The 20007-nt window shown below is 37.1% G+C and overlaps 3 protein-coding genes across 4 annotated transcripts in view; 1 reads left to right on the top strand and 2 right to left on the bottom strand.

Annotated features, from left to right (window-relative positions):
• Window positions 1–784: 784 nt before the first annotated feature.
• Window positions 785–4804, top strand: Fis1 (Mitochondrial fission 1 protein). 2 transcript variants are annotated; one of them, XM_083095233.1, is made up of 5 exons: window positions 785–1081; window positions 1839–1924; window positions 2459–2665; window positions 2753–2858; window positions 3595–4804. In XM_083095233.1, coding segments are annotated over exons 1-5 (492 nt in total). In that variant the 5' UTR covers window positions 785–1080; the 3' UTR covers window positions 3687–4804. The 2 variants fall into 2 exon arrangements, with proteins under 2 accessions (XP_082951359.1, XP_082951360.1); XM_083095234.1 differs by lacking the exon at window positions 785–1081 and having other exon boundaries at window positions 1662–1924.
• An 885-nt stretch (window positions 4805–5689) lies between these two features.
• Window positions 5690–14966, bottom strand: LOC145969264 (uncharacterized). The gene has a single exon (XM_083095232.1). The coding sequence runs from the start codon at window positions 14964–14966 to the stop codon at window positions 14349–14351; it is 618 nt and encodes a 205-aa protein (XP_082951358.1). The 3' UTR covers window positions 5690–14348.
• Window positions 14967–15077: 111 nt separating this feature from the next.
• Window positions 15078–20007, bottom strand: part of LOC145969263 (uncharacterized) — a 191755-nt gene continuing 186825 nt past the window's right edge. Inside the window, exon 5 of the mRNA XM_083095231.1 lies at window positions 15078–16745. Within this exon, the coding sequence (XP_082951357.1) occupies window positions 15078–16745 (1668 nt within the window). The remainder of the gene's footprint in view (window positions 16746–20007) is intronic.

The following is a 20007-nucleotide window of genomic DNA, read 5'->3' as shown; positions in this document are numbered from 1 at the left end:
TATAGTTTATAAACATATGTTTTAATATCATATTTATTAGAAATTAGCACAAACAATTCAAATTTTAAATGATAGTATAACATAATAATTCAAATCGCAGGATCGGAACAGTCACTAACGAAATAAGAAAATGAGATAAGATACCTTCTATTTAAAAATATTCCGAATTATCTGATTGATTAATTAAAGAAATTGAATTTACTGGAGACACGTCTCGTTTATACAAAATATTTTTTAAAGACATGTTCGATATAAAAAAAGAATGTGTTTCTCTTTGATTTTTTAAAATTCGCATATTTTATGTATTTCGAGGAGTAATTTTTTTTCATTGGTCAATCAAACGCTCGAAGAATTTATAGTGTCAAGTGGAGTGCATCTATAGATTTATACATTGAAGACAGCATTAAATGGTATAAGAAAACAATAAGGATTTAAATGCTTTCTTTGCCCGATTCTTTTCTTGTTGAACAAGAAAAGCATCTGACTTTCTAATGTCCTCTCACTAATGTTTACTTTTTTGCTTTTAATAGACGCATAGTCTATCTATGTATACGTCTTTGTTTATGCTATGTGATCTTCGCGCTCACTTCATTGTGTTGCTCAGAGTTTCGCGCGGTTTTTCGTGGCGTCGAGACGCTTGTGATGCTGACGTAAATGCGATGAAATATTGTGAGTAATAATCGCTGTAATTAATATTACATTCGTTAGTTATAAATACAATACGATATATTACTATATTACGGTTAAGAATTATATATCTCATCACATCTGAGCAAATTTAGATTATTGAACATAAATTATATCGTGTACAAGGAAGCGCGTAGAATCTGAAGTGCCGAAAAAAGCATCGGACGATCGATTGTATCATGTGTAAATGCAATATATTAAATAGTGCGAAAGTGTGATGGTTCTGTTAAATAACTGTGCGCGATCGTTCCAAGCAAAATACGTCAATACAATATTAATAAGTCACCGAGGAAGATTATCAACGTATATCGCGAGTGCCGAGAAAATATCGGACGATCATCATATCACGACAATCCCGATAAGTAAACTCCATGTGGCCGTAACTTCAATTAAAGTGAGTATTAATAAAATCATAAAAAAATAATAAAATTACTGAGAATATATTATCTGCAGCATACAATATTGGAAACGTTAAAAAAAATATCGAGTAACCATCGTATTATATGCAAATATAGTAATGCAAAGATGCGATCATGTGAAGGATGCGACAGTTCCATTAAATAAATTCTACGGGAACCCATAACTCAAAGCATTTTTTGTTGAACATATTAATAAATTAATAAAAAAAATATAAACATAAAATAAATGTTTATATAATATAAAGGTCTCTTGCTTGATTTGTTAAATATATTTTGATGTTATATTAAAATCAAGTAAATATTAAGAAATCGTAAATATTTAGTACAAGGGTTTCTTCTAATTTTTTAAAAATTTATTTATAAAATCAGTTTTTAAAAAATTAAAAACTTTTATACCGTATATTTATCAATTTTTCTAATTGTCTCCTTAAAATCAAGTGATTGCACTTACAAATAGATGTTACACATTTTCTTTTATATATTATACATATTATTAAATATTATTTTTATTTTACCCTTTTTATACGAAATAAAATTCACAAATAGCGCCATCTGCACAATATGATATTTAGATAGTTTACCGTCTCTCGTTCTTAATATGTCAAAAATCGTTTTATAATATACCTATAATCATTTAAAAAACTAATTCCCGATTATATAAAACATATATATTTGTAGAGAGTATAGTGTGTATAATCTTTTTTTTCGCTATTTTTTCTCTCAATGCAATAGTGAAGTGCTCTTTATGCTTTGTGTCTTTCGTGTTGGGAAAGATGGAAGACGTTTTAAATGATGTTGTTTCTTCTGAAGATTTAAAGGTAAACATATATTAAACAGTGATTTTCATGTCTCCGATATTTCCACAATTCCTACTTTGACATGTCATTTTTTGTGTTGGATTTTAAATTGATCAAGAAGGAATAATAATATGTATCAGAAAGTTAGGTTAGAGTAGATAAGATAGTATACTTGACTTGTCTTTATTTGTGTAATATTTTATTTTTTACTTTGTATCGTTACGTTATCACAATCTGGGAAACTTCATACTCATATAAAAGAGAATTCTTGTGTACTTTTACAATTCTCGAATCATTCTGCATTTTCATGGTCTTGAAACATGTTCAGCGAGGAACATCACAGTGATATTTCATAATAGTATAAGTATATTATAAGTAATATTTAAATCGCAATTAAATTGACATTGTTAATAATTTACGTTTTGCAATAAATTCTAAATGATTCATCAATTAACAAGTATTATGAACCTTGAAAAATATTTTAGAAAAGTATATAAATATTGTACATTTCGTAACACAATCATTTCAACATACAATTGTTATGCTATATTTTAGAAATTTGAAAGTGTATATCACGAGCAATTGCGTGCATCACATGTTACACAAAAAGCACAATTTGAATATGCCTGGTGCCTTGTAAGAAGCAAATATTCTGCCGATATTAGAAAAGGAATACTGTTATTAGAAGATCTCTATAACAATTATGATACGGAAAAACGTGATTGCCTGTATTACTTAGCTATTGGAAATGCCAGAATAAAGGTAAATATGGTTATTATGAGCGAATATGTTTGATATTGTAGCCATAACATTCTTAATCTCTTTGTTCATTCTCTTATATCTTTCCAGGAATATTCAAAAGCACTATCATATGTGAGGTCATTCCTTCAGATTGAACCTGCAAATGTGCAAGTACAACAACTGGAAACATTGATAAAAAAGAAGATGGAAAAAGGTTTTCCTTTTATAATTTATTATCGGCTTAAAAGAATAAAAATCAAGCTTTGCTTAGGGGCAATATCGCTAAGAAGTTTCTGTGATTTTCTTATGCAGTCATATTATTTCTGGTTGCTTCTAATCATTTTTCTATTCTCCTGGATTGCTAAATTTTACATTTATTCTACTTAATAATTCCCTGTCCCCATAATTCAAACTAACCTCATCAATTATCAAAAAATAACAAATGTATCGCATATATTTCTGCGATAAAGTTTTAACTTTAATTTTAATGATGTAATTTCTTTCACCACTTTTTAGATTTTATATTTAATTTTTTTATTTTGTGCATGTTTATTAATACCTTAGTTCCTTTTATGTGTGATATTTAATTTCATATTTAAATACATAAATTAAAGAATTTAGTACAGATTCGGTACTTTTGTTAATAGTCATTGCTGCATATTTTTTATAATGCATCTATTTAATATTTCATCTCTCTGTACATCTTGTATAATAATTAATAAAAATTTATGTACCGATTACATAAAAGACCACTATTTAATACCATTATGTTGCTCGATGCATGTCTCATTGTTCTTCCTTTATTATTAATCGAATCTTTTATGAATATAATTAATAATGCTTCGCGGGATTAACATAATAAAATTACAAATGTTATTTAAAATACTCAATAGTCACATTTTTTTAACTGAAATTGGCATTGAATTTTGTTTGTTCCTTTTTTTTTGCAGAGGGCCTCGTGGGTATGGCTGTCGCGGGAGGTGTTATTATTGGTATTGCAAGTATTCTGGGCCTGGGCATTGCAATGGCCAAAAAAAATTAGTTATTTGCGAAAGAAAATTGATCATAAAATACAATTGCGATGTAGTTTATCTGCACAAAACATACACATTGTCTCATAATTGCTATGTGAGACACTGTTTTGAATAGAAAAAAATATATATATATTAAAAAAATCATGACCAAAAAAATTACGTAATTTGTAACATCACATTTTTCTAATCAAAAAAATAGAAAAAAAAACAAAAGAAAAAGAACTTAATAAGTCGTATATACAGTGTAATTGCTTATTTAATATGATTCATTAAATTATTTCAAATAAATATATTTGCGCTATTGCGCAAAATGTAATTCTTTGTTTTATGTGTCAAAGATATCTATTCAATAGATCAGTTTTATTTTTAATACATTCCGAAATTGTGCATGTAATTTTTGAATTTTATACCCTATGTGCATGTATATAATGCCAAAAAACCATTGAATTTTTTAACGACAGATTTTTTGGTTAACTTGTAAAGTTTCCTCTCGAAACCTCGAGAGAGACTATTATTTATTTTCGAGTCTTTTGTATTATATATCTTTGTTACTAAGCTTAAAAATTAAATTTTATCAAAACATTCTATCTAAAATTAAACTAAAGTTTATCCATTTAATTCCTAAAAATTTAGTTTGCTAAAAATTTTTCTTTTTTAGTTAGGTTTAATTTGAAAATTATTGATTTCTCAACATTCTTTAAAAAAAAATTCTGTTAAAAAAAAATTAACTCTAAACTAACGAAATAATCTGTCATTAAAAACATGTCAGGTGATTTTGGAACTTATGTACATATAAATAGAGGTATATATGTATGTATATAAATGTTGCAGACATTCTACAGAATTAGTCTTTAAGATGGCGAATTTTGGTAGACTGACGTTTTATAATAAAGCTAACTTAAGAAAGACCCTGCAACATTATATATAATATATGAATGTCATATGGTCTTTGTTATAAATACCGAAAATTTTTTATATTAATATTATGCGAGCATATGTTTAATCATCGTACCAAAGCGTTACATAAATGATAACAAATATAGCTTTTATATATAATTAGGAAAACAATTGTATTTGCTGATTTGTGCTGTTGAATTGATTTAATAAAAGTCAATATTTGAAGGTATATATTGGATATTTTTTTCTATGCAAATTATTAAAGTACGCATGCATAACTTTGCTCGAAACTGCCGGAACCTGACGTAATCCTATCATAATGAAATTATGCAAAATATATATGAGGCAGCTCCGCTTTTCATTTGTAATATTGCACGGAAATTTATTCGCGTGAAAAATTTGGCAATATTTCATTTGCAGCAAACTGCAGCATGGCTGAACTAGACATGGCAAATTTTTGTTCTCGAATGTAACGTATATGATGATGAAATAAAAATCTAGTTTCAACGCGAAAAAGCAAAATATTGCTTTATATTTTAAATAATAATTTGATGCAAAATCCAGTTATCGCATCCGCATTGTATGTTTACTACTCAATGTGATCTTCGTATTGCACAAATGGAACCACATTACAGTAAATGTAACTGTTTGAGTTTCTTCCCGTGTTTACACTGAGAGAATGTGATTTCCATATTAGATAAATGAAACTCAGAATTAGTCAGCCATATCTAGCGTTAAATGCACCGCTAAACACAGATGCGAATATTGATTCCTGCAAATATTCGACCGCACTCATAGCGAATAGCATTTGTAAAACATTGTATATTGGTTTATTTGTGAAAAACAATATTTCACATAGGATTAAGCGATGCAAAATTCATTACAAACAAGATGCGATATTAAAAAAAGTTGTGTTTCTCTTTTCAATCTAAAGGTGCTTTCCATTTACATCAAAACTCAGATAAATCTCACTTCTGTCTTTCTTCAACATTCATGTTAAAGAAAGACAAAAGTGAGATTTATCTGAGTTTTGATGTAAATGGAAAGCACCTTAAATCTATTCGATATAGAACATAATCGGAAATAAAGGATAGATGAAAGAAATATAACAGGCTCTAATTCATATTTTTTTATATATAGATTTATTGATGACTTCTTAATATCTGTTGATAAAGTTGTTTATGTACAAAATAACGCTGGAATATCCCTATTAATATTATTATAACTATTATTATTATTATTATTAATGACCTATGTTATGGCCCAGGGACTCTCTCGAAAGCCCTTTCCCCGCTCGCTTCGACGAGTCAGTACATTCGCTTGTCTTTTTTCCATGCCAAGAAACACGACGGCGATGATGAGCGCTATGCATATTTCTCGCTCGCCTTCTTTTCTCTCGCTCACCCACACGCGATAATAATATTTACACTGGTCGCCCATTGATCGGATCGGCACCTTCATCGGAGAACGGATGAAAAGAAGACCGCGGGATTTGTCGGTAATATTCGCGCGGCTTCGCCTTTACGGTATATCTTAATGAAAGATTCGATAAGTAAAGAGAAAATCGAGTATAGGCGATGAATGCGATTGTTTAACGCGCGTGTGTCGCCTCGCATTCTCCAGCGCCGTTATTAAATTTATTCTTAGCGCAGTCAAAAATTTATTTATTTAATAAGTTTTCTGTTTTTTTTTTTCGCACAAGTAAAACGATGAAACGATCGACGGACCGTTTGCACTTGATACGTACCGTCCGAATGAAATTTAACTTGTTCATTACAAGGTCGCGATTCAATGGGGTGAAATTCGAGCAACCACATCTAGCGCCGCGTTTAACGTCAAATACGATCGCGATGAATTTTTTTCATTACATCGAGTTATTTAGAATTTCATTTATTTTACGTAAATGATTTTTATATAAATTTTATATTTATTTTATATAAAGGAACGCGCGTTTTCTCCCTCTCTCTCTTTCTCGAATCGATCAAGATGAGACGAGGAAAATCGCACATCGGCGTATTTGACGCTAACCGCGCGGCAAAAATGCGGATTATTTTTCTCCGAGAATAAAAGGATAGAGGGAGAGGATATGAGATGTATTTACAAAGGAGAGTCGGGGAGGCTCTACTATACTTGTACCCACGGTATAACGACATCGACGACTTTCGCAGTTGGTCCGCGAAACGACTGATGGTGATCGATATTTGCGCGAAGTGGATAACTACTCTCTGTCGACCCGGATTGTTGACCGCCCCCCTGGAACGTGATGCGATCGTTTAATAAAAACAGCGCGCGCCGCGTATACGGGCAAGAGTGCCACTCTCGGACGCGCAGAGCGGCTATCGATTAATAAACGCTGCGAGGAGAAAATCGCGTTTTTTTTTTTGCGCGCGCGGATCACTTTCAAAGTGGTGAGTTCGGGCTAGTCGCGAGAAACTTTGAATTTCGATTCGCGACTATTATGCGAAAGGTGCACTCCATGGTCTAGAGAGGAAGTCTCTCTTAGATTTTCTCTGAAAATTTTTCGATAGATATTTACAGCCGTGTACCGTACTCCAACGACTCCTTTTGCACGACTTAAGAATTTAATTTGGTTTTTACTCGACTCGCGTGTTTTTCGCGGCGAAAATATATTTCAGCCTCGCCGTCAGACGCGGCCAGTTCGCAAAACTTTTTCGTTCGCAAAACCGCTTTTTGTGTACGAACGAAATTTCGCGATGTTTACGTAAACGCGAGAGTCCACACGGTAATTAAACTTGTCCTTCCAATCCAATTCTACGCTGTATTATACGGTCTAGAGAGAGTGAACACGCTGTTTTATATTTCTATCGTAATTTGTTCCGGATGATAGTACGGTTGTTTCTGCACTCATGGAGTGGTAATATTTCCGAAAAATATCAGAGAGAAATCAAAAGAAAAGACTCGATGTACACCTTATTCGCGGTAATAGATAATCAAAATTCGAAGGAGGATCTTCGCGATAATTCCTGAACTGGCACGTGTTATCCGTGGGTCACAGCTTCTAGTCCTCTCGCGCGAATTCGGATCCTCGCCGATCGCGAATCATTTCGCGATCGTCGAGTTTTCCCTGTTCGCATCGCAGGAGAGACGTTTCGTTCTTTTACCTAGCGTAGGAATTAATCGCTCGATAGATTAGCAGCTTGAAAATACTTTAAGCAGTTTAAGGATGAATATTGCTTTCTCAATAAGGCTCCGCTATGCTTTACACGAATGTACAGTGTGTAGGTGTGTGCGTGCGCGTTTGTGTGAATCAAATTGAGAGTGTTTTTATGTATGCGTCTGTATTCATCGGCTCGTTTGCCGATCAAATCTCGACTCGAACTAGATCTCGATTCTCTATGATCGTCTTTCAAATCTAAAGTGCACAGAGACGAGATCGAAGAATTACAATCGCCTAAAGATATCGGTCGATAGAAGAAGCTTTAAGTTCCGCCATCCTGGAGAAGCGCGAAATATCACTTTAATGATATATGTACGATCTCCCGTGGAATGTGCATAAAATTCATCTCGTGAAATTTACAGTTTCGCACAGCTGCGCGAGAATCAAATACTATACGTATATATATATCACAATTTAAGATTAGGTCGTTTAAATTCGATACATGGAATATCATTAGCGAAGGGAAACTTGTTTAACCACCCGTGAATCCTTTCTGTGGGTGAAATTCATTTCTCCTCCTAGATCGAATCCAATTAACAAACTGAATACTTAGAGACAGACGTGTTAACTGTGTAATTTCTACATTTTCCAAAATAAATTACGCGCGACGCGAGTAATTCGATCTCGAAATTTTCTTCTGTTATGACTGTTAATGTAAAAAAAATATGATTTTTTTCTTTAAATATTGTACCGAAAGTGTACTGTGTTGTACACAGAGGATTAATTGTTACGTCTGTCTTCGCACCGTAAGTTCCCGTTATCATGCACATATCCGGGAATCGCGATCACAATGGTGCACAGAGCACGTATTGATACTAAGTTTATCGAGAGTACTGATAAGCGCGCGCTTGAATACTGACACCTCCAGCGAGAGAGATTGCATTGCGCGCAGCTAAGTACGCGGAATTCGTCAATCGACGCCCTGTCGTTGTCCGATAACGGCATCGTGAGCTCGCGGTCGAATGGCAGAACTCGAGCTTATCTCTCGAACGGCAGAAGGAACTCGGATGAGTGTTATGACAGATATGAGACGAGAGGTGTGCGCGCCTTTTGACGCGGCGCCGATTTAGGAGCCCAGTCACAGTGAAATACACGAGACGCATATGATGAATAAAATATATATTATATATATATTTATAAGAAATAGATATGATAAAGGATAAAAATATGAATGACATTGTGTCAGATTTCCAATTGATGTTAAAAAATTTAAATTTTTATTTATATCACTGTCAAATTTAAATTTCTATTTTATATCTTCAGGAGAAATATATAAACGATTACATCTTTCTGAGATTTAAATCTGATTTGGATTATGCATTTTTCATTTCTCATTCGTGTATTTCGTTGTGCCGTGGCACTTTACATGTGCGTATACATAATCGATACGAAAAAAAGATACAATAGGCCTTACGAACTACCGGCGCTCAATTTTGTACAATAATTTAATATTTCGATTAATTTACTCGATCATTCAAACGCTTCTTTCTTTCTATTATTCCTTTTATTCCTTTCTCTTTCTTTCCTTCTTTTTCTTTTTTTTGAAATACGTCGAATGACTAGCGATACGATAATATTATATGATGAGATTTTAGTGTATCACGGTCATATTGTAAAATATACACTTTTCGTCCTGCTTCTATCGTGATGATGGCTTTTTAATATTCTTTCTTCTCTGCTCACAAAACTATCTATGATACTTGAATCCTGACATTTACAATGTATTTTAATTACGCTATTAAGATTTATTCAATGGCTCGCCTCGAAATCGTGAAATTAAATCGCAAATTATCGTACATAAATTTCAATTTGATTATATATACAAGAAAATATAATAATTCCAAATATAGATACGCATAATTTCGCAATTCATTAACAATTTTCAACAATATCGCACTACGGATTTGACAGAAGTAAAAAATGTCACAACTTATATATAAAACATACAAAGATTTGTTATCATAATTTATCATCACCAGAAAATATATTTTTTTAAATTTATTTTTGCACTACTAACTTTCGATATTTGAAATGTTAGTATTGTATCTAATTAATTTTTATGTTTCTTGTAAAATTCAAAAAAAGATTGATGAGAAAAGAGGAATTTTCATTAAAATAGCGAGATAAATGTGTTTTAGATGTAAAGTACTTGTTACTGATTGTAAATTAAGAGCGTCGTCGTATAATAAATCGTACTTCATTATAAATAAAATTGTACAACGAATCACGCGCATGAAAAAAAATTATCATGAGCGATCGATAATTTATATTATTATTTTATATTATTTTATATATTTTAAAAAGGTGAAATTTTTTGGATTATATTTGTCTCTCGAAAGGATCTGGTTGCATCGCGATTCAAAATTGCACGAGCGTTACATCAGGCGTTTGCGGAGAAGCTTCTCTCGATTTCTCTCGTTTAGTCAAAAGCGAGGATAAAGCCGTCCCGCGGAAATTTGCAAAGTTTCCCAGGATATTTCGGATTAATTTTCAAACTTACGAAATTAAATACTATGTCCCTATGTTAGTTCTCTTTGTCGATATCAACGTTAGAGTGTCCGAAATGCTGCTATCTTACGTCACAGAACATTTGCATTATATTGATTCTCGAATACGAATAATATAGCATACAACTTTTCATTCATATGTATATATAAATGTAATAATATTATAGCGTAAACGTAATATCATATTCTCAAAAAATTTAAATTACTTATGTCGATAAGAGATCACGTTTTTTACGCCGTCTTATTTATTCCGTAAAATTCAATCTGAGCTTAGCGCTCACGAACACTCATGAATTTAAAGCAGTCTTCGATATGTAATATATCGAAACGTGTTTGTAAAACAGCAAAAATTGTTACGGTATAAAATTATAAATCGTATTTGCGGTGTTCGGTCGTACAACACGATGCAATAATAAAAATGTTGGCTCTTCTTCATGGCAGTCATAATTTGAGCGGAAATAATGTTGTAAATCTTTCTCAGATTTCCGGTGACATTATTCATTTGCCAAAAAATGGGCGATAGATTATACGGCTTGATTTCGTGTCCAACTTATTTCTAAGAGACGCTCGTTTGAAACGATATTTCGCGAATATCCGGATTTTACAATTGATATATATTTCAGTATATTTTTCAGTATGTGTGTCACACTTATTTTCTCAAAACGCATTGCAGCGCGGAATGTTTACAGAACAATATCGAACCATTTAGAAAAATCATCAAAATTTTATTCGATTACATCGATATATCGGAAACTTAATATCACTCATTTGAAAAATTTCAACGATTGCTTAAAGTTACTCGCAAATCTTGATCCTTGGCAGCCAAATCTTGTTTCGACACAAGAATATATCTCTCGCTTTTCTTTTTCATTAAATTTATTATTAAAATATGATACGTAACGATATATATTTTAATCTTACATCGAAGGAACATAGTCGAATGTTATAAATCTCGCTCTTATCCGGACAAATTTCGCGTCGCGATCAAATAATAAAGACTCTGATGCCAAATGGCGTCAACGGGATAGAAAGGGTTTATGAGAGCGAAGATGAGTGTCCTTGAGATATGTGCAAACGCATCCACGGGAGAGAAGAGAGAATTCTACGCGCAGTTATACCTAAAAGTAGAGTTGCAATATATCTTTCTTCGGCGATACCGAACGGTTACTCCATTATCGATAGTAACTTTCACTCCCGCCGTATCTTCGCCATTCGATGCATCCGTAATTTTCCTCCGATAAATCATGCTCGATGTACCATAGTATTTTATTTAACGACATTTATTCCTTTAGCTCTTAACGTTAAACACATCGTTCCACTTTTAATGTACTTATCATTTGAAGTCATATTTGCTATGTATATGTGCATACATATCTTTTCTTGTAATTTTTCAAAAATTGATCTTTATTATTTTATTATCGCGCGATATAGAGATAAAAAGAGAAAAGGAGAGAGAAGTCGATTGGGAAAAAGTAATCACGATATTTCTGAGACAGTCCGAGTGCAAATCAACACACATCGCTGCAAGTACTAAACGTATTCAATTTCCGTCCGATTTCCGTGTCGACGAGTTAATGCTCTTCGAGCCTAATCTTCGAACCCGTTGCAAATTCTACCGGAGCTGAAATTCCGCTACTCTCTTCCACGCCCAGCAGCGAGGTAGCGAGCAAGCGACTGCACCGCGCCGCCGGGAGTCGATTCAAGGTGCAGTCACCTTTCTCAGGCTGGGTGACCGTGGAATTCCACTGGGTACACTCGGGCGGAAAAATAATCTCGTTCCGTAAAGTACATCTTCGCCGTACCTCGCCCTCTCTCGTTCTTTGCTCTCTGTCTCTTTCTATTTTTCCCCTCTCCTTTTTTCGTATTCTCGCTCTTTCTAGCTCCGTAGCCATTACGTCTCTCGGGGAACTAACTTAAACTCGGCCGCGCCCCGTGCATTTTAATGTAGCCGAGATTTATCAGGACCGCGAGATTTCCGATGCACATCGCCGCAGGAATTGCCTCGTATATAATATTGAGAGTAAAAGTGACCCGAAAGTTATCCACGTGGCGTATACCAACGTCGTTTAATGGCGATTAAAACTCTATTCCGATGGCGTGAATTGGAGACCGGTTAAAATTCGCATAGTCGAGAGTGCGGCGAGATGTTGCTTTCTTCGCGCGAATAAAAACCCTGAGGACAAGATAGATCGACTCCGTTCTAGACTATGAAATATATGATGTTCCGAGGTTGACAGGTGTGCACGAAGCGGTTCTCTCTTCCTTCTCTCTTTTTCAAATAAAATCAAAATTTTAAAAAATTATAAAAATAATGGACTATATTTTATTCAATTATTTATGAAAAAAACTAACGTTTTATAATAACAATATAATATTAATAATAATAAGAAAAAATTTTAATTTTTGGTCATGTTTTGGATATGAAATCATCCATATATTAATCAACGTGTATCTGAAAATCTGCGAGAATTCTCTAATGTCTCTATCGCGTGGATTGACATCTCGATCTCGAAAGACACCCATTCGCTAAAAAACGAAAGAAACGGACGATATCCGCGTTCAGAAACCTGCGCGGTTCCCTAACAACAGCGTAAACCTTCTTAAGGTTAAATCCTTAACGAGTCTTACACACACACACATCGACCAGAAAAAGAAACGGCCGATCTTACATACCGCTAATTCGAGCGCGATATCGATATTTTGATAATTTCTCCACCCCACGATCTCTTCTCTCTCGACGATCGAGGGATCGAATTGCAAGCGGGTACCCGCTTACTGATTTTCATTCTCTTTTTTTCTTAGTGAGCAGGTATCCGGAAACTCTCGATTTAAAGTTAAGTTCATTAAAGTTACGATAGTCGAGGACGCCTGACACTAGCTCAACTATATCGTCTCTGTCATTGCCTCTGTACATTGGTGTTTTTATTTAGAAAATAATTCGACCGTTTAGAATATATATAATTTATGTATATATATATTTTTTTATTTATATATCTGTATATATATGTATATTTATATAGCTGCAGTTCTACATTCTTTAGTACGGTATCTCCTCGCTTATGATACACGTTTCGCGATACGAATTCTCGTCGCGTGTCCGTCTCGAATAAAACGATCGGGCGACGATCGATAGATCCTAACGAATCGCTCTCATCTGTTTGACGACGTTTAAGCAACTCGTTAAGTTCTCGTTGACTCTTCGGAGCTCACGAAGAATAACTCGACGTAGACCGATGCGTTATCGAACTTCAGTTGCGATCGAGCTCGATGGTCTCGGCACGATCATACCGTGTATGTCAGTGTTTTTACGCGTATATATAGGTACGTGTATCACATGGAACAACAGGCTCCACGTGACCGATGACCCGTCGTTTCCGTCGGTTGGGGATTGTAGACCGACCCTGCCTTCCCACGGATTATTCATCCGTGAGGGATTTCCGTTTGGCATCACTCATCCTGGACAAGGCTGCGACAATCTTGTGGTCATCAGTGATAAAACGGAGAAAACTTCTGGCGAAAGTCATTTCCGTGTTGAATCCTCTTTTCTCTGGAGATTCATGAGACGATGATGCTCAACATAACGTAGAGAGTATTAACTCTCGAGTCGAAGGAAGATAGATTTATTTAAAAAACCGTTGAGAGCTACGAAATACATAATTTTTAGAATATCATCTTGTCTCAGAAAAGTTGATCGACTGATTTGCGGCATTATATTGATAATCAAATAACTATATCGCTGGTCTGATTAATATCGATCAAATAGATATTCCGAATATATTACCGATCATCTGCTATTATATCGACATGGTGATTCGCATTTGCTCTCACTTTTTGATATTCTTTGTCAATGTTTTCTCAGTCTTCTTTACATTTCATTGATTTTCTTTCCTTTACGTCTTGTGAAGATAGAAACTTCAGGCTGTCTTCGTCACACGTTTTGGAATTATTTTCTTACAAATTTTCCCGTACTAAGTGAAACAACGCGGAGGAGTTTACACGAACATGCGATTACGTCTTTTCTGGACTATAAATGCGTCTTCTCATTTTCTTGATCTGCAAGATGACGCAACCGGTTCATCGACGCTCGTCTACGCTCGATACGTCCCAATAACACCCATGTCGAGGCTGTCTCGCAGCTCCATTTCCAGTTGGGCCTCTCGATGTTTATCGGATCGGTGAGACGATATGGGCGGCGGCGGTGGCGGCGGTGGTGGATCGTTATCCCGCTCGCGATTTCTCTCGCGAACGGACGATCTGTCTTTTTCACGCTCCCTCGCATGATGATGATAGTGATGAGCGGCGTGTCCGTTGACCGGCAGAGTGGGATACGAGGATTGGCCACAATTTGCCTGATGCCTGGAGGGCAGCGGCGGCGGCGGCGACGACTGATGGCGACTACCAACCGGGATTCCGTTCTGAAGTCCGGACTCCAGAGTCCGCATCCGGTCGTCCGGTTCTCTGGCCGAGAGTTGTGGCTGTGAATGCGGCGTTCGACGCAGGGAGTGACTGGAGTAATGGGATCTCGCCGTGCTGGACGTGACTCCGTCGATCGGCGTGGCGTTCAGCGACGCCGTGCCATCATCCACGACGCCCCTACCGCCTCCCCCTCCACCTCCCGTTCCGCCACCTCCTCCTTTTCCTCCTCCAGCTCCTCCGCGGTGACCGGAAGCATTGTTCGCGACGGGCAGCGTTCCCGGGCGGCGCATCTGGCGCGCCGTCTCGCCGTCGATGTAGGTGAAGCCCTCGGCGAGGGTGGTGCTGCCATGCGGCAGGAACCAGACCCCGCCGGTCCCGGGGCTCGCCGCCCGAAGTTCTAGCTACAGCTCCGTCACCGGTATCGGTTTGATACCGGCCGTCATCTGTGCGTGAGGCTGCTGTTGCTGTTGCTGCAACTGCTGCTGAAGATGATGGTGATGATGATGCGTGGACACCGGCTGAGATTGTGGCGGTTGATGGTGATGATGATGGTGGTGGGCGTGCGCTGAACGAACAATGTATTCATCATCGGAGAAGGTCTTCTGATATTCATGCTCCTTCCGCGATATCGCACGGTTCTTCCATTTGTAATCCTTGAGCGCGTCTCGGACGCGTCTGCGACATCGATAATATAGAATCAAAGCGATACCGGTAAAGAGAGCCAATCCGGCGGCGCCTACAGTCGCTAGCAGGGCCTGTTTGCGCGGATCCGAGAAAGCGCAGCCTAGTTCGTCGGGTGTCATGCCCTTGATAGGTTTACCTTTGGATTCCGGTGGCTCAGCGCATATAACTGGACTGGAATTCCTCGGTACGAGAACCTCGGCTAGCCAAAGCTGACTACAGTCGCAGATTAACGGATTCTCACTGAGATCCAATCGACGCAGTTCGTTCCAAGCGACCAGCGATTCCGAGAATGTAACGAAAGCGTTATCGCGCAGCATCAGATGCCTCAGATTCGGTAAACCAGCCAGGGAACCGTCCTCCATCGTGGCCAGCCGTTTATTACTATTCAATATGAGTGTCTCTAAATTGGCATTGTCCGAGAAAGCTCCCTTCTCAACGGTAGTCAGCAACTTAGCGCCGGACACGTCGAGTTTCTTCAGCGTCGACAGACTCTGGAAGGCGCCGGATCGCAGGATCGTGAAAAAGTTTTGACCTAGGGTGAGCTCTTCCAGACGCGGTAACACCGCTAGCTGCTTCGTCGGTACTTCGCGCAACTTGTTAGCGCTCAGTTTCAGACTACGAAGAGCGTTCAAGCCGCGAAATGCCCCGTCACTAATGTTGTCCAATCCAGCGCCCATGATATCCAGCACCGCCAACTGCTCGAGGCCCTTAAATGCGTCATCTGGCAACGAAGAGAAGGCGTTCCAGCCGATGTGAAGCTCGGCGAGAGCCTTCATCGGCGCCAAGGCTGGCGACGGGATAGTTCGCAATTGATTGTCGTCGAGATACAGCACCCGAAGAGTACCTAGTTTTTGGAATGCACCTGGCTCGACTTTCGATATGCGATTCTGACCCAGATCGAGCTCCTCAAGCTTCGACAAATAAGCGAACAGGCCGCTACTTAGTGTCTCCAGATAGTTGTCTCGCAGATTCAACACTGTAAGAGACTTGAGGCCTTGGAACGTTTTCTCAGTCAACGCCGAGATCTTATTGTGCTTCAAGTGAAGTTCTACTAAGTGTCGTTGAGCGTCGAAACTGCCATTCGGTATGGTGAACAAGTGGTTACTGGAGAGATCAACGTTCTTCAAATCGCCGTAGAACTGGAAGGCCGCCGCGTCCACGATCTTGATGCGGTTCTCTTTCAGCACTATCCGCTGAATGCTAGGATTCAGCGCGATCGGTATTACGTCCAGATTGGCGCCTACGCAAGAGACAACCAAGGTGTCGTCGTCGCAGGTACAGCCATTAGGGCAGAAAGTCCGTGCCTCGGCCGTGCTGAGAGCGAAAAGCCCGACCAGGACGAGCAGATGGAGAACGCCATTGACGGTAAAGCTGCGCCGCGATGTCTGCAAATAATAAATAAAAATTCTGATTAGTTTTCATTGGAAAGAAACATTTTATTTAAAGCAGTACACAATATCAACGTTGCGATATAAACTTAAATTTCTATTATTAAGAATCATTTAAAAATAATTTTTGACGAATAAAAAATTTGCATCAATTACTTATTGATCAACTTTACTTTCGCGAACTGCTATCCAGGGTGCGGATAAACATATTTGATTCTACATTTAACGGAAAATGCTATCGATAGTTGCCTTGGGAAATGGATACCATCTGATGTATACCGGCGCCCAATTTACGCCAGTTTTACGACGCGAGCGTCGTTGAATTATTTCCCGCGCGGAGTTCATCGTAGCGTCGAAGAACAGCAAGAACAGAGCTCGTTCATTCTGTAACCCTCTCGTAACGCGAGAGAAGTTATTTCCATTTTCGTGGACTGCGATCGCGCACGTAGGTGCGAAATTAAGCCTGCCACGCGCAGCTGAAACATCCGTCGGGCTAAATTATATCCGGAAATACGAGCGCTCGCGGCTGTTCCGCGGATAATAAGCTCCCGGAGCGTAAAAACTTCTATTCGAGATGGAAACGCCGAGAGCACGGTCATCCGGACGAGTCCGAGCGCGCCGCTGCGGCTAAAGTACGCCGTAAAACTTAAACGGGATGGCTGATCCCAGCAACGGGCGAAGACGCCCGATGTTTCGGACCGAGAGGGAAAGAGAAAGAGAGAAAGCTCATCGGTAGACCCGGGAAAAATTCGATATCGACCTGGACTGTTTTGATATAGATACTACGTGAATCAGATAGCCGAGAAAATCTCGCATATATTTCGAATTTTGCGAAACATTCTCTCATGGTGTATCATCTTTGATAATGTGTACATTCTTTTCACGAAAATACTCCATTGTGTAAATTAATATAATAGATACTTGTACTGTTGTAACTTTCACGTTCTTCAGGTAATTACGCGTATTTCAATCGTGCCCGGAACAAAGAAAGTTCCTATCAGATCGAGCGAGTTCGATCAAAATCGCACTCAACTTGGATTATCCGGAGAATCATTCGCATGCACGATCACGGAAACATGATTTACCGAGTTGATAAGGATATTTTTCTTGCAATAGTATAATCCAGGTCAACAGAAGTCTAAAAATCCGGTGAAATCGATCGCGCGGTGACAGTCGCTAGAAAATGTCGGGAATATTAACAGCGTTTCGAAAAAAAAGAGTTCGCGTGATTTACGCATATGGAAGGATTTATTTCGAAAGCTCGCCTCGTCTCGCCTCGCCTAGCCGAATCGGTGTCGTGCTGATGCACTCCGTATGTTCGCATTAAGCCAGGCATGCAGTGTTCCAAAATCACCGATACATATTGTATCTCAACATATGACAGATATATCAAAAACTTAATCTAAAAAAATATACTCATATTTTTCATGCATTGATGATCCTCGAATGATAAGGAACGAAGAGTTAATATAAATTCTCGAATGTAAAAAAAAAACCAAGACGCGATACGTAATTAATATCGTAACTAATTTATTTAAGTTTTAATTTTAAATATTTAATTTTAATACAGGATTTTTATAAATTTATGATATTTAATAATATCGGGTAAATCAGTTGCGCGAGTTGCAAGGTGGTAGAACAAGATATTCGTTTTCGAGAAACTCGCGCATCCGGAGATATGCATGTCGAGATATCCACGAGGTATCCGTCTCTCCCGTGTATATATACAGAGTGACTTTACATATACGTTTCAGCGCGCTGAGTGCTAATCCGCGCGACGAAATATACGAGACGCAGTCGGATATCGTTGCTGCGTATTAAAGCTAAAAACGGTTGCGTCATTAGGAAAGGATTATGCGATCCTCGCGAATACCGAACTTCCTCGTACTCACCACGCGCGCCTGACCCCATTACTCATTTCCCATTTCAGCCGCATTACGCAGCATCCAGCTGTTATTAATGACTTTAGGACACAAATCGACTTTTCCCCTCGCTCTTTCTCGCTTTACATGTATATATAATCGGCTTTTTTATTATTAATACTGTTTTAATAATGTTAGCGCCAAGTTTATTAGAGATAATTAAATATCCTCGGCTGATCAATACGTTTCAAAGAAATTAGTGATTTTCTGTTGCAATTCTATTGTTTTTTATTAAAGAAGTAAAATTAAATAGTTGTAAAATTTATTATTATCTGCAGAAATTTGTGAACCACTGTGAATCTATAAATACTTTATCTTTCTATCTCGAAACGTGTAAAAACATTTTAATTAATATATATTTCTTGTAATTATAATATCACAAAAAATTATAAATTCCCTTATTATTACTTTTAATTAATGATATTTATATTTTTTTCTGCACATTTCTGTATATATTCCTATTTGCTGCAAAGACTTCTCACAGAACTCTTAAAATTCTTATTTAGCTGTTTCGCTCTTTTCATCGAATTTTCTTTATTTTCTTCTGATTAATTTTCCGTTGTTGTAAGTAGCATGATTTCCGTAATTGCTTCTCATTTTCTCGCATTTTTTTTATATTTTACTTGTATTCTTGTATATCCATGTGCGAAATATTCTGAAATTTCCAATGTTATTCCTACGGATATAGATTTTCACCGATCATATAAAACATGAATTTATTTATTTTTATACTTTTAAACTTAAATTTTTATTACTTCTTGCGTTCTCTGGAATCTGTGTTCAACCTGTTGCATTGAAATTATTGACGGTGCGTTATCAATCAATGCATCACACGAACCGACTCTCAAAGTTCAAACTCTCGACATTATTTATGCACTTCGGTGAAGCCACTGTTGGCAGCTCGAGAGCAACGCGACTCATCGGCGCGCACGAGGCGCAAATTACGTATGCGACAACGTGTGGTTGGAATCGGAATGCCGGTGTCCGATTCAGACGTCATCGTCTGCTGCGGAGACAACCGGAGAAATTAATAGAGCAACGTGTAATAACCGCTGCGAATAATCATGCCGGTCGGCTTCACACGCGTACATTTCGTATTATCTCATATCTCACTTAGGATAAGAAGCATAACATTTCCCCATTACATTATTGTAGTTTTAGTCACCTTGACATTTTATTTTTTTTTAATACAGTCCTTTGCTGGATGATTTATTTGCGAAAAATTTCAATGTTAAAATTTGATTGCAGCTAATTTATGGCTTCTTTTGCTAAACATAAAATATAGCTTCCAATTAAGGGGTTATACCTAGTTAGCAAGTCGAAAAAAACGTATTTTT

This window comes from Camponotus vicinus, unplaced genomic scaffold, assembly GCF_025532165.1.
Source record: "Camponotus vicinus isolate PSW18456_S1 unplaced genomic scaffold, iyCamVici1.0 SCAF_3, whole genome shotgun sequence".
NCBI lineage: Eukaryota > Metazoa > Arthropoda > Insecta > Hymenoptera > Formicidae > Camponotus > Camponotus vicinus.
This window is presented reverse-complemented; position numbering and strand designations above follow the sequence as displayed.

Excerpts from the sequence above, each read along its gene's own strand:
- Fis1 (XM_083095233.1), top strand. Across the intron at positions 2,666-2,752 it reads TTGGAAATGCCAGAATAAAG|GAATATTCAAAAGCACTATC; the intron begins GTAAATATGGTT and ends ATATCTTTCCAG. Across the intron at positions 2,859-3,594 it reads AAAAAAGAAGATGGAAAAAG|AGGGCCTCGTGGGTATGGCT; the intron begins GTTTTCCTTTTA and ends TTTTTTTTGCAG.
- LOC145969264 (XM_083095232.1), bottom strand. The coding sequence starts at position 14,966 with ATGCGCCGCCCGGGAACGCTGCCCGTCGCGAACAATGCTTCCGGTCAC.